Here is a 15,000-nt window from a genome sequence, read left to right as displayed (position 1 = left end):
AAGTCCTAACTAGGATTTTCTTTCACGGAGTAATGCATTACTCCGAGACACTGTTGACCACTGTGTTTGCTAACCTCTTCTTGGACATACTGTAATCCAGATACCCCAAACTGGAAATGAACCAAAACTCTCAAACTTCTCCTACAATGTTAAAAGACAATAGTAGCATTACTCTACAATATTTTTGATATAGATTCATCAAATACCAGGTTCATTTATATATGTATGTACAATGCATACATCCCAAACAAACAAAAACTGTCTGTTGTAAACATCATACATATATTGTGATTCATGTTTAAGTAAACCGAATGCTAATTAACATATGCAAATATTGTCAAAGAGAGCCTGTTAGGAGGATGGGTGCTAATAAACATCAGACTGATGGCAGGTAGATGCTAGAATCATTTTTCAACATCACTTTTCATCCGTTACAAGGATCATGTATTATTACAGGGTACTTAGAAATACTCAATGAAGACTTTAGGAGAGAGGTTCTAAGCATACAGTGTAGTATTTTTCTCACAGCCCACATTGTGTTTGTGGTAGTTTTACATATGATATCTTCCTCTCTCTATATAAAAATGCTATACTTGTAGAAAGTAGAAAGCCTTACGCTTTGATAAATTTTTACACTATTTTGATATCCCAGTATATAAAGAAGGAAATGAATAATAAAATGAATCAGCAGCTACGTGCTTCCCCGAGGTCACAAAATAAAATCCCATTCTTCTAATCCTTATGGTGTGGTCTTCCTAAAATCCAAGATACACAGGCTGTGATGGATAAAGCTGGGATCTGATGGCAGATACAATGAACAGGGCTAAATGCACTGTTCTGGATAGACACTTTCTACTCCGACTCCTAACGCTTTGACTCGGGGTGGGGAGGGCTACCTGTATTGCGTATTCTCTCTCTATTGCTACAGATAAGTCAGAACCTAAGAAAGCCTGCGAACAGCAGCGTATCTCCTGGGATTCCCTGCAAAGAGGCGACACCTACAGCGTTCTCAACTATAACACGGAAAACATGAGAAGTTATTTGGTTACCATGTGGGTTCAGGGAGGCTGACTTTGAAATCTGTGAGGATAGCAACAGAAGTTACTCCAGAGCATTTGGAGGGCTTACTTTTAAAAACTTTAACAAGCATGGGTGCATAAAAGTCAAGAAAAAATCGTATGTATCAAACAAAGAACTCAGCCTATTAGTAACAGCTTGAACACAGCTTAACCTCTTGTTTTGGCAAAGTCCAGGTTTGACAGTATTTCTTCACCAGACACTTTCTCTCAAAAAGGAAACAGGCAGTCACCTCTTTGGCAAGTAGAAAGGACTGGGGTGCACAGAGAAAGGGTCTTATGTTCTACTACTTGGAAGACTGGATAATAGTTGCAACTGATCAAAATAGATCCACAAAATGAGCCACTAGGCAAGGCAGTATTTCTGACTAGAGTTTGTGCTGGTTCTCATGCTTAAGACTTATAAGCAGTCTAAGAAATCATGCCAGTAATATGAAATTAACCCTGAATCCATGTCGAATTGCTTTAATTTGCAAACATTCGTGAAGACCCTTTTTCTGTTAAAATGAAGGTCTTCCGTGAAGAAAACATCACGTGGTTTCATTTTATGATAACAGTTTGAGGAAAGCATGTACTTCTATATGCATTTTTCTCCTAAGCATCCACTACATACTGGCTTAGGTAAGAAAACTGAAGCACTGGTAGATCAGTGAAGCCCCGAAAGCAGTGGTGCTCAGCCTTCCTAAGGCTGCGGCCCTTTAACACAGCTCCTCTTGCTGTGGCGGCCCCAGCCATAAGATTATATTCATTGCTACTTCAAAACTCTAATTTTGCGACTGTTATGAACCATAATGTAAACATCTGTGTTTTCTGATGGACTCAGGCTAACCCTGTGAAAGGACTGTTCTTCCTCAAAGGGGTCGTGACCCACAGGTTGAGAACCTTAAATAGTGATGAGACAATAAATACTTTAAACCAGCACTATATGACATTAAACAACGTATACATAGCGCTGGCACATTTGAAGTAGCTATATTTTCTAATTCATTTGTTCAATTATGAAAGGTACTTTTCAGAATAGTGGAAAATCAGTTTCATGTTTTCATGTTCATTTGATAGGTTAACTTAATACTAAAATATATCAATGTATAGACTATGATTATGTTTGTGTTAAAGGCAATTGTTATTCTGAGAACTAAAATACATCAGTTTGGTTTATAAGTTCTATGTAAAACACCCTAAAATAGAGGGAAGAGCTTTCATTAGGACTTGGTAGCATTATTGATGAGTATATAATAGCAGTGGACTTATCTACATTGCTGGCAGGCAGCAGCATAGTCTTACAAACCACTGATGGACTAAACAAGCTATTAATGATAGTTGCTTTTCAACACTCAAAACAGCCAGACTGTGTTGTTTGACCACAAAGACAAGTAGGTCATCACTTTCGAATGTTATACAATGTAAGAAACACAAATGAGACCTCTGTGGGGAGATGAAACCCACAGGCATGGCTCCAGAGTTCTTTGGCCATTCAACTATTAATAGAAAGCAAATCTCACTTAAAGCTGTAAATTCTTCTAATTCCTTCATCAAAAGATTTATTATCAATTATTTTAATTGTCCTATGTTGAATACTATATTATTAGTACTAGCATGCAGCTATAGCCCTGAAAACATAATTCAATTCAATACACAGTAAAGGAGAAACAAAAACCAAAGAAAATCAGTCCCTGAAATGTTCCTGCAGAGTAAGGAGAATATTTTGCCCTCTATATCTGTGGAATGTCCACCTCCCTAGGTTTATGAACCCGTTTACCCACTACTCATAAGCTGCAGACCCTGAGTTCAGATTCTTCACCTGATCCAGAAACGTTTCCTTGCAATTCTAGACTGAACCTCTTGGTTTATATTTTTTCGTAGTGGTTCTCAGAACGACACTGGCTTCACTTCAGATTTCCTGAAATGCATCACCTCAGGTCCATTTCTAGACCCTGAAAACCAGAATCTGCACTTAAATATGATTCCCAGGTGACTGGAACCCATGTCCATTTTGGTTTAGGTGCTTTCTCAGAAAAGAAAGCAAGAGACCCTGTAGACACCTTTATTGGCCACTACAGTGTACTAGTATATCAGGCCTTGTTTTAAGTAACAAAAACTAAAAATACTTGCTTTCCTTTTAAACAGTGACAACTTTTCTACATGGTTCTGTTTGTTAGTATTTCCCTCTACCAAGAGGAATGGGTATCATTCCATATTCAGTTTGCCTAGATTACAGTAATGGGTATATTGTAATCAAATGGCAAGTTTTACCACCTGGACCTTTCCATAACAGATATAATAAAAATGCATGTTCATATCAGCAACAATTATGGGGCTACATTAAAAACTCTGTGGAGAGTAAATACTTCAGTTGAGGGGTTCAATGGGGGCCTGACTTATAATACACTACAGGAATTTAAACTATAAACTAAAAGAAAAAACAACTTAATAAGACAAGAACTTATTAGAGTCAACCCTCTACAACATTGGAAGATCATTAGTTCCCAAACAAGGCGGAGGCAACACTGTCACTGTTCACTCCCTCTTCTATGCCTGCAGAGAGACACACTAAAAGACAAACCTGAGTCAGAGCTAGAAAGCCTTGTATCTCTGTTATGCTTCATCAGACAAATGCATTATTCCTTTAGTGTCATTAAAAGATCTAACTAAACACTAAAAGTAGACTTTAATTCATTTTCTGTGTCTTAGTATGGTTACTGGGTTCTTTGAGATACTGTATGTTCAGTTCTGCCGAGGACTCCAGCAGAATACCTGCAGGATGATTACTGAGGACTCAAGGGCTATCAACGGCTGCGCTTGCCCTTCAGTGACAGAGCACCTGTCAGCACATGCCAAGCACATGCAAGGCCCTGTATTTGAACACAGCACCACAGTTTTCTAAAAAGTGGTTTGTAAAATTTTCTTTTATAAATTATTAATTTCTCTTTCTGAAGTAAAAATATCCTCAGGCTACTTTTCATCACTAAAAGTAGTAGTAAATTTAAATCATAGCCCTAATCACAAATTAATTTCTGGGGCTGGAGGACGGTGGGAGAAAGTCCAACCAGAAAAGGTCAAAATACTGAAAACATGTATCTTAGAAGATGAGGCTTGGCAGTGAGTGGGACCAGAAGAGGCAGCAGAGGGAGCAAGGCTTCTGCAAAAAAAAAACTACAGAAGCTGAATCTAGGGCAGTGAAAAGCAGTAAGCAGCTCTTTACAGTTCAGAGACAGCTGACCACCTTCTCCCCTCCCTCTGCCCACTACCATCTATTAAAGGGCCTGCCCATCACTGTGCTGCAGAAAGGCCATCCTTGATCTGAAAGCATGTCTACAAAATGTCGAAATTAAAAATGAATACATAAAATCATTCCCCTATAAAACTTCTTTAAGAAGTAAACAGCTAACATAAATCAAAGTATTTTATAGCTTAAAAATTCTGTACCAGAAAATAATCCCAAAGCATACTTCGATAAATACCTAAAGAAATCTTCACATGAATATTTAAAATATAAAAACCAAAAAGGAAGATTTCAGAAATAGTGAAGTACAATATGTACAAAGAATAATAAATTTGAATGAAATTTCAATAAAAGATTGAGTAAAATGAGAAATGATTGTGACTAAAGGCAAAGACAAGTAAGAGGTCAGAGCACACACAGAGAGAAACAGTCACATACAATGAGTACCTGGAGAGAGCAAAGCAATGGAACAGAGCCAATATTTAATAGTATAAAACCAAACATTAGTTTCAAAAATAATAAAACTTAAATCCACACATGACAAAGTTTAGTTTATACTCACAAGGAAACAATGAACTTTTAGGCTTATTTAAGCAAACTAGGACTTTAAAAAACAAAGAAAAACGACAATATCTTAAGGCAAAAATAAACAAATGAATAAAATAATTATACAAAAAAAAAGGCTGGTAGAAGAGACATCAAGAAAAAAGTATAAAACAAGGTATTAATAGAACCATATTCTTAAGAGTTAATGTAATGCAAAATGGAATTTAGAGAAAGCTAAATTATCAATCGAATGGTAAGACTCTAGAAAAATAGCTTGGAATAAGCAAGATGTTAGGAGCCTTCTGTGAGAACTACACCAGAACATGAATTTCTTCTAAACAAGAGAAAAGCAGGGCGCTAACAGCAAACCGAAGCTATATATATATATATATATATACATATATATATATATATATATATATATATATATATATATATACACACACACACACACACACACTTAAGGTTAGAACCGTTTCTAAAACAACATGCGAGTACAGAAAGAACAGCACTAGAAGTTGTGAGGATACAAGAGGAAGAACGGGGAGGGGATAAAGGGGAATTTCTGGTTTCACAGGAGTGAATGGGGTATAAGGACACATCTCAGCAGGCTGATGAAGTGAGCCAAAGGGAGAGAAAAGATACCCACTGCACTAAAACACTCTGTCCCAACTTCAAAGTCAGACAAATCAGAGAGACAAGACAGTTCTCCATAGCAGTTCGATGTATTCTACAGCAGCTTTTATTCTGAATTATCTTTACATTTTTAAACAGTCTTGGAAGATACTGATAGAGGACCCCTGGGTGTAGAGTCAGCTTTGTTACTAAAGTAGAGTAACAAGCTTGTCATTCTTGTGAGCAAAAATTCGCAGTTCCTTAAAGATTCTTATACCTTGAGTTCCTGAGCTGTCACACAACTCAGGGAGCACAGGACATCACTCCCTGAAACTGGAGGTTCCGGGGAATCTATTATGCACAGAGTATCTGTGTGCTGTTAGTAATAAAGCATTTTCTCTGGCTGGGGAATCTCACTTCTACTACCATTTATGAAAACGTGTGGCAGGCATAAAAGATAAAGAAGGTAAGTGGAGGGGGGGCTGATACTGTAACTATGGGTGACTGCCGGGACAAACAGAAAAAAACAGGAGAGCAGGAGGAAGATATGCTGCTTTTCAATAAAAGGAAACAATGTAATCAGACTCTTTATGATCTTTGTAATTCATATCTGTGAGTGTTGAGCACTTGTCCGATAGTAAACGTTTTTACTCTGGTGTCTGCTCACTAAACACACATAGTTCTTGAATAAACACATTCTATCCCTGAACTCTTTGTTCCCATATTTTAAATATTCTGAAACCATGATTTAGATCCAGGAATTATATCATTATCTAAGTTAATGTGGACTTAAATAAGAATACACACACACACACACACACACACACACACACACACACACACACCCCTATCTGGGGATTTTTATAATTACCCACTTAACAGTTTTCATTATTATATACTACATTAATTTTCTACCTTGAAACAAATGGGTTTATTTTTAACAAGCAGCTATGTTAACTCATAGCATAAGGTTATGAAAACAATTTTCTTACTTTTCTAAAATGTCAAAGCTACACCAAGTGAGATGGGTTTTGTTTCTCTGTTTTTGGTAATAGGGATCCAAGCTGGGGCCTCCTGTCTACTACACAAACATTACTGCCCAGCTACACTCTTCACACCTAGAATACACTGGGTAAAATTAGGAAGAGCAGGTTTGAAATACTTGATCCTTTCAATTATACCACTTACACTGTGCTTAAAAATGCTTTTGTCTTCTTTAGTCTTTATAAGATGTTGTGCCATGTTCTCTTAAAATGTACAAATATTGTTTTAGATAATTAGTTATTTCATACCTTCCTTAGTTTCCATGAGGTTATATCAGTATTTACTGAGAGATTATCAAAATATTACACATTATAAGACTTTTTAAAAGGAAAATTTAGTCTATATTTTAGACTAAACCACAAGATCTTGCAACATGTTTCTTAACTGTTCACCACAGCAATGCTCCCAGCCTCTGAACAGGTAAAGATACTGTTCACATCAAAGCATGTCAGAGATACAACTATCATTTGGAAGTCTGATCAGAGAAAACATAAGAAGGATGGCCTTGTAACAAGGTCCTGAATCCTCCCTTTAAAGTCATTTTACTTGGTGCTTCATTGGCAGGTCTTGAAAGTTTTTTATTAAGTTTTTAAATTACACATGAAATCAATCTTATTTAATTTGGAAAAATGAAATAGTATCCATTATTACTTAGTGTGTATGCGGACATGTCACTGCACATGTGGAGGTCTCTGTGGACTTGGTTCTCTCCTCCACCCACCATTACAGGGGCTCCTGGGATTGAACTCAAGTCATCAGGCTTGAACAAGGCAAGTGAATACAAAGGGAGAGCCACCTCTGCATCTGCCTGAGATAATATCATGGAAACATGTAACAAGTGAGCTTCCTCAGGAGACTCTGGTGTGCCAGTGCAGCTCAGAGTCTGGTCATAGAAGCAGTGCATTCCAGTGTCTGTATTCTATGAACTAGTTCTAATATTCTATGAACGATGCAGCATTCCTGGAGGAAGAAGGAGTCTTTGCAATCTTAACCTTTGACTTTCCCATATGACTTTCCAGCAGTGTACCTAGATTTTCTTCCTTCTCAGCAAAAGTCTATTGCAAGATTACTTTTCCTCTAACTGAAATTCTTTCAGATTGTTCAAGTGAACTGAGGAACCAGCTGTAACAAGAGGCTATTTGAAATGAGCACCTTCTGAGAGAGGGAGATCAGTTTTCTTCAGCTCAGTGGCACTGGGTATGTCTGCACACTGTGGGGGAGGCCCCACACTAAGGAGCAGTGGATCAATACAACTCTATACTTTGTTTTTTTATGCATACTTTTAGTTTTGTTTGCTATTTTGCTTTCTGTTATCTTTCTTTGTTGCTTTGACTATTTTTTGAGAGCAAGAAAGAAAGAACGAAGTTTGGTGGATAGGAAGGTTGAGATGGTCTGGGAGGAATTGAGAGAGCAGAACAAATTTGATCAAATACATCATATGAGAAAAGAAGTAAAACCAATAAAAAAGAATAGGGGAGGAGCTGACAGACATGAACATGCTAGGCAAGGGATCTTCCAGTAAGCTGCATCTCCACCCCTGATGGATCTTAACAAAGGGAAACAGCAGGGGGAGAATCTGGGCTCTCTGAGACAATATCCAATCAAAGGTTTGAGTAAGATGACATACTACCATTTCTTGCTTAATGCTTTTCCAATTTTTGATTTAAGAAAGCTTTTTATGAAAGTTACCTTATGTGGGTATTTTATTTTTGAATGTATTATAATTTCAACATTTAGCAGCTAAGAGTTATGAAAATGTAACCCAAATTAGTATTCATTGTAACTAAATATTGGTACTTGAAGATTTCTTTAAAATAAACCCAGCCTTTTAGAATGTCTAGTTTTAACAAACAAAAATTCTTGTTCAAAAAGATGCTATTTTTATGTATTACAAATGGGGATTATGTTGATACTAGAAACAATTTGCAATAAAAGAGGTTTATTTATTTTAGGTCGTTTAATGATTTCAAATGCTTTTGAATTCTTTAAAAGTAAGTTTGAGAAATTTAAAAGAATTGTGTTTCATTAAGTTTTGCATGTCTTTACTATGCTACATAAATTCTCGTTTCTTATGATTAAGAGGAGGTTACGATGAAATGATTGCTTGATGTACATTTATTTGTAGCAATTACATAAGAATTTGAGTCTTCTATAGTTTGGGTTTGCTCATTTCTGTGAATGATCTTAGGGAAGGCTGTTGGTGTTTTTCTGAACCTTACCTCTCAGTCTTCCTTAATGTTTGAAGGGCTCTACTATTCAGCAAATTGTTCTGAGACAGAGGGGAAGGAGGAGAGCATCTGGAAAGAGGGATGGAGGGAGGGAAAAAGAAAGAAACAAAACGGGTATCCATTTATATGCAAACATGCTTTGTTTTAATATATACTGGAAGGATAAACTAGAAGTCGATAAAACTGACTAAGAATGGGTAGAGAAGGGACTAGAGAGGAAGGGAATGACACATCTCTGAGAATACTACTATATGATTCTGACCTCTGCAAGTAAGTTCCTATCATAGATATTCAAATTTATGATAAAACCAACAAGAACAGACAAAAACATTTAAGCCAGATGCAAAAAACACAAATGAGTCCAACTATAGTCCAAATGAATAATATCACTATACTCAATGACAGAAAACTGAACACAAATACCAAATTATCTTTAGCGGTTTTGTTTTTCAATAATACTGAAACTACTGTATATGCATATAATTCAGAACATGAGTAGACACAATGATGTTAAGAATCAGGGTTCTCTTTACCCCACATCCTCTCCAGCATAAGTTGTCATCAGTGTTTTTGATCTTGGACATTCTTACAGGTGTAAGATGGAATCTCAGAGTTGTTTTGATTTGCATTTCTCTGAAGGCTAAGGATGTTGAACATTCAGCCCTTTTGAATATCAGTATGGAGATTTCTCAGAAAATTAGGAAACAATCTTCGTCAAGACCAAGTAATACCACTTTTGGGTATATATCCAAAGGATGCTCAATTGTACCACAAGGACATGTGCTCAACTATGTTCATAGCAGCATTGTTTGTCATAGCCAGAACCTGGAAATGCCCCTCGACTGAAGAATGGATAAGGAAAATGTGGCACATTGACACCATGGAGGACTACACAGTGGAAAACAAAATTGACACCTTGAAATTTGCAGGCAAATGGATGGAGATAGAAAACATCATATTGAGTAAGGCAACCCAGACCCAGAAAGACAATTATCATATGTACTCACTCATAAGTGTTTCTTAAACATAAACAAAGAAATCCAGCCTATAAATCACAATCCCAGAAAACCCAGACAACAATGAGGACCCCAAGAGAGACATATATAGATATAATCTACATGGGAAGTAGAAAAAGAAAAGATCTCCTGAGTAAATTGGGAGCATAGGAACCATTGGGGCAAGCTGAAGGGGAGAAGAGAGGAAGGAAGGGGAGAAGAGAGGAAGGAAGGGGAGAAGAGAGGAAGGAAGGGGAGCAGAGAAAAATGTAGAGCTCAATAAAATCAGTTTAAAAAATCAGGGTTCTCATTTTGACACAGAAAAACAAGTTCAATATGGGACATGATAATGAAGGACTCTGGGGCTTGGATTTGAATTGAAGGTATTGTATGACTGCTTTTTTTTTTTAAAAAAACTGTGTGGGTGTGCATGTGTATTTGTGTATGTGTTCATGTGTGCGTGTGCACATGCACATCTTCCCATTCTTGTTGGTAGTTCTTGTCATTCAGGAAAAAGATACAGAAAGACCCTGAATTCAAAACCACATAAACATCCCTCTCAAAAAATACCTTGAAAAATATTTATATATCAAATATGAATTTTATATCTATCAAACTCCAATCTATCAACTTTTGCAATATGAATTGATAATTCCTAAGGATAAAGAAGTCATAAACACAGGCCAGTGAGTAAAAGAGCTTGCTGCACAGTCTGACCACCTGAGGGAATGCCCAAAAGCACATGCAAGTGGAAAGGAGACACAATTCTAGACAAGCTGTCCTCTGACCTCCACATGTTTGCCTCAGCACACACACTAAAACACAGACCCTGCCAGTAAGAATAGGTAAAAAAGTTTAAACTTTAAAAATTGAATTTATTGTTTTCTGAGGGACATGAAAGATTAAATACAGAGATTTATTTATTTATTATAATGATTTATTTTTAACAAAAAGAAACATTTAGGTGCTGTGAGACAATGGTCTTGTACCTTTAAAGATTTGTCACTTGTATTGGTCTAATAAAATGCTGACTAGTCAGTAGCCACACAGAAAGTAGAGGTGGGGCAACCAGAACAGGAAAATTCAGGGAAGAGGGAAAGAATCAGTCTGCAGTTGTCACCCAGTCACAGAGAAAGCAAGATGAGAATACCTCATTGATAAAAGGTACCAATCCATGTGGTTAACACAGACAAGAATTATGGGTTAATATAAGATGTAAGAGTTAGTAAGAAAGCCTGTGGTACTAGGCCAACCAGTTTATAACTAATATAGAGCTCTCTGTATTTCTTTGTGAACGAAGGGCTGTGAAACCAGGTGGGTCAGAAACTTCTTTCAACATGTGGGAGTCTGCTCTCTCCTTCCATAAAATGGGTCTGTGGGGTCTAGCTTGGGTGACAGGACCTGTGGTATCTACTGAGTGATCCACAGGCCTAAAACATTCAACTAAATAACAAATTAAAAGGGAATTACCAAAGTTCATTTGATAGTAGAGTATCAAATATCTTTCGATATAAACTACCAATTGATATAGGAGGATGATGTTTCAATTAACATTTTATTCTGATGTTATATCTTAAATTACTTATGTAATTATTAAGTGATAAAGAGAAGCTTGGGGATACTTTTCAAAGATGACAATCATAATGTTATTTACTTATTTCCAACACTGCTAACCTTTTCTAATTATGTACATAGTTTTTCAAGAATTGGGTTTTTTTTTAAGGAATGTTTTGAAAGATCTAGGGTTTTCTGAGTTCCTTCAGTTGTTAAAAAATTTTTTTCTAACTCTGAAATTTCTGGGAGTAAAAATGAAGCTGCCAGGTGAGGGGGGAGTAACCAAAATGCATTATACACACCCACAAAATTGGCAATGAGCAAAAGTGAGTGTAAACATGAAGCTGCCTCTTGCCACTGTTTTCCTTTTGTGGAAGCAGAACAAAAGGACATTAATAGTTAACAAAGCTAGAGTATGATATATGAATGAAGCTTCTCAAGTTTAAAAGTACTTAGACTGTATTTACAAAAGATCACTACCATTAATTATTCAACATTTGGATTTGACCAGAAACCAGAGCATGAGTCTATAAGGCTCTGTTTAAACGAACTACTTAATGCTATAGTGAACACTTTATCCAGTCAACCCAGTGAACTGCTATAAAGGACCCTTCCAACTTTTTAATTCAGTGGACAGATTTTAATGCTAAATCAGTTTAAATTTCATTTGTTCTTTAAAAATGCTTGCTCAAAACAAAATTGTGCATCGCAATTATTTTATATACTAAAACCAAATATAGTTTAAGCCAATGCATTATTCATAAAGAAAGACATTAGGAAAAACAAAGCTGTGCATTTCTTTCAAAGCTGTTAAATTGCTGGAACATACACATTTATACAAGCAATGTTTGATTGTGTTTTTCTTAAAACATGTGCTTGTTTGTGTCAGATCAAGATATGCCAAAAATTCTACACCTATTTTTGCTTCTAATTAAAGCAATCATCAATCCAAGGACTGTCATTCATTTTATTTCATCTTTACATCAAAAAAAAAACTAATTTAAAAAAATTTAATTCCCTCGAAATCGTAAGATAAATGAAAAGGTAAGTGCCTTCACATAGTACCAGTAGGCTGAGCCTTTGGGAACTGGTTGACTTTCACTACAAGGCATTCAAAACTCATGCAAAAGTGTTCATTTAGGATGCAGATATCAAAGACGATGCAAATGTTCAAGAGGAATTTAGGGCTTACCAGATGTTCTAATCCAGCTTTGATGTTTCCAGATTCCCTAAAAGAAAAAAGAAGAAGAAAAGTTCTAAATACCTACTAAACCCTTGTCTGCTCTAATTTATGTTTACTTGAAAATGCTTTATAAAACCTTGGAATTTTTCATTTACCTTTACTAAAGTTCATAATGACATTATTTTTAAAAAAGAAAATACCAACAGAAAACAATTTTTTTCAAATTAGTATTACCTTTAAAAGGTTTGAGTAACAGAAAAAAACGTCTTATATTTTTCTGTCAAAGGAGAACAACAAAAAATGTCAAGAACATTCTTTACTATTCATATAATGTCTATTTACATTAACTTTTTAAACTTAAGAAAATGTTCAACCACAAAGTCTATCTTCCATATATACTCTATAACTGTACACTTCTGAGAACTTGGTTAAATAACAAAAACATTCATAAATAATTTTTGAAGGCTACTTAGTTTCACTATAAATCAAGATCTATAATTATTATATTGAGAAAATATCCATAAAAATCAGACAGGATGTACATAATATCTTGTTTTTGACTATAAAAGAAACTCCTAGTAGAACTAAAATTAAATATTTATACAAGTTGCAAAGATAATTTAGACATCCGTTGAAGTATGGCAAATATGTGGATTTTTTAAAGGTTTACTTTTTAAAAAAGATTTCTTTATTTATTAAACATACAATAATTTATTAAGCAAGGAAGGCACCAGGTCTCATTACAGATGGTTGTGAGCCACCATGTGGTTGCTGGGAATTGAACTTGGGACCTCTGGAAGAACAGCCAGTGCTCTTACCCTCTGAGCCATCTCTCCAGCCCCTAAAGGTTTACTTTTTAAAAAAATATTATTTCTTTTATTTTTCAATTTTTATATAATTAGATTATTTCCTCCTTTCCTTTATTTTCCTCTGTCTAACCATCCATACAACCCTCTTTCTCAAATTTATTACCTTTTTTTTCATTAATTGTTTTACATTCTTATATGTATATCAATGCCTTCACTTATATAACTAAATATAACCTGATTGGTCATTATGTTGCTTGTACGTGTGTTTTCAGGGCTGACCATTTGGTATTGGATAACCAATTAGCTGTGCTCTTCCCTGGGGAAGACTATTTCCCCTACTTTCGGCAGCCCTAAATTTGTCTATAGTTCTTGTGTAGGGCTGAAGCCTCATGGTCTCCCCTCCCCCCATTTTGGCATGCCTGTCATTGTCTTTGTGTAGCCCATGTTTAGACATTCATGTTGGTAAGGCTTTATAGGCATAGCCTCTGACATTACTACAAGACACAGTCTCACAGCAAACTCCTTGATCCTCTGGCTCCTACAATATTCCCACGGTTTCCTCTGCAATGTTCCCTGGGCTTTGGTGTACACATAGTTTTGTAGAAGCATCTACTGAGACTGGGCTCTTTGTGTTGATTGGCTGTGGTTTCCTACGATGGTGTCTGCCAGTTGTAAAAAGAAGTTCCTCTGATGAGTAGTGAGAACAACAGTTATCTGTGGGTATAAGGACAAATACTTCGAGTGTGGTTGTTGAGGTTTGCAGGCATCATAGCTGAGTAGTATTGCAGGCTGTTTGACCCCCTTGGCCGCTTGCCTGACATCTTCTGCTGCACAGGCAAGAAGCATTCAATTAAGTTCCAGCTCAGAGGCTTCTGGCCCTATGTCTTAAGTGCATGGAAATGCTGCATGACTATATGTACACATGCATGCAGTACCTCACAGAGAGCAGAAGAGAGTCAGAATCCACAGACACTTAAGCCACTTGGGTCCTCTACAATACCGAGTAAGTACTCTTAACTGCTGAGCCAGCCCCTCAGTGGATTTCCTAGAAGACTGCAATGTATATCAGTTTATTAATGACAAGTGAACTTTAAATTTCCTACTATGATCAAGCAGTATTTTACTTGCAGCATGATTATAGGTCTGACCAATCTTTTAACTATTTGTTTTAGGTTGGAGAGGCTGCTCAGAAGATAAGAATATGTACTGGTCTTGGAAAGGATCCTAGGTTGCTTCCCAGCAACCACACCAACTGGCTCACAATTGCCTGTAAATCCAATTCCAGGGAATCCAATAGTCTCTTCTGACCTCCATGGGCACCTGAACTCGCATACATATACCCCAAATATACAAACATAATTAAAAATAAAATAAATCTAAATGTTGTACACGTGTGAGTCTGTGTAAGGGATTATGCACACATAACTGCAAGTGCCTACATCACATAAAAGAGAGTCTTGGCCTCCGATAGGCAGTTTAAATTCTGAGTTACACAAATAACTAGAGAATGCCTTTGTGAAAAGAAAGATTTCTTTGCATTCCAGTTCAACTACACACATTTGGATTTATAATACAATTTGAAATAATTATAGTCTCTGCTCATACCTTGCAGTAATTATTTCTTGCCTCTTAGGATTATGCTGACAATCAGAGATTAGATGAAGAGTTTCACTGGCCCTTACATGTCTACATGGAATGTATAGTTTTGCGAAGCAGCAGAAGAGAAC

At 36.3% G+C, this 15,000-nt stretch overlaps 1 protein-coding gene across 1 annotated transcript in view; it reads right to left on the bottom strand.

Moving 5' to 3' along the window:
• Rsrc1 (arginine and serine rich coiled-coil 1) overlaps window positions 1-15,000 on the bottom strand; it is a 290,661-nt gene that overhangs the window by 139,911 nt on the left and 135,750 nt on the right. Inside the window, exon 10 of the mRNA XM_075950688.1 lies at window positions 12,474-12,510. Within this exon, the coding sequence (XP_075806803.1) occupies window positions 12,474-12,510 (37 nt within the window). The remainder of the gene's footprint in view (window positions 1-12,473; window positions 12,511-15,000) is intronic.

Source organism: Microtus pennsylvanicus, chromosome 16 (assembly GCF_037038515.1).
Source record: "Microtus pennsylvanicus isolate mMicPen1 chromosome 16, mMicPen1.hap1, whole genome shotgun sequence".
Lineage (NCBI taxonomy): Eukaryota > Metazoa > Chordata > Mammalia > Rodentia > Cricetidae > Microtus > Microtus pennsylvanicus.
The sequence above is the reverse complement of the archived record's forward strand: the minus strand, read 5'-3'. Positions and strand labels throughout refer to the sequence as shown.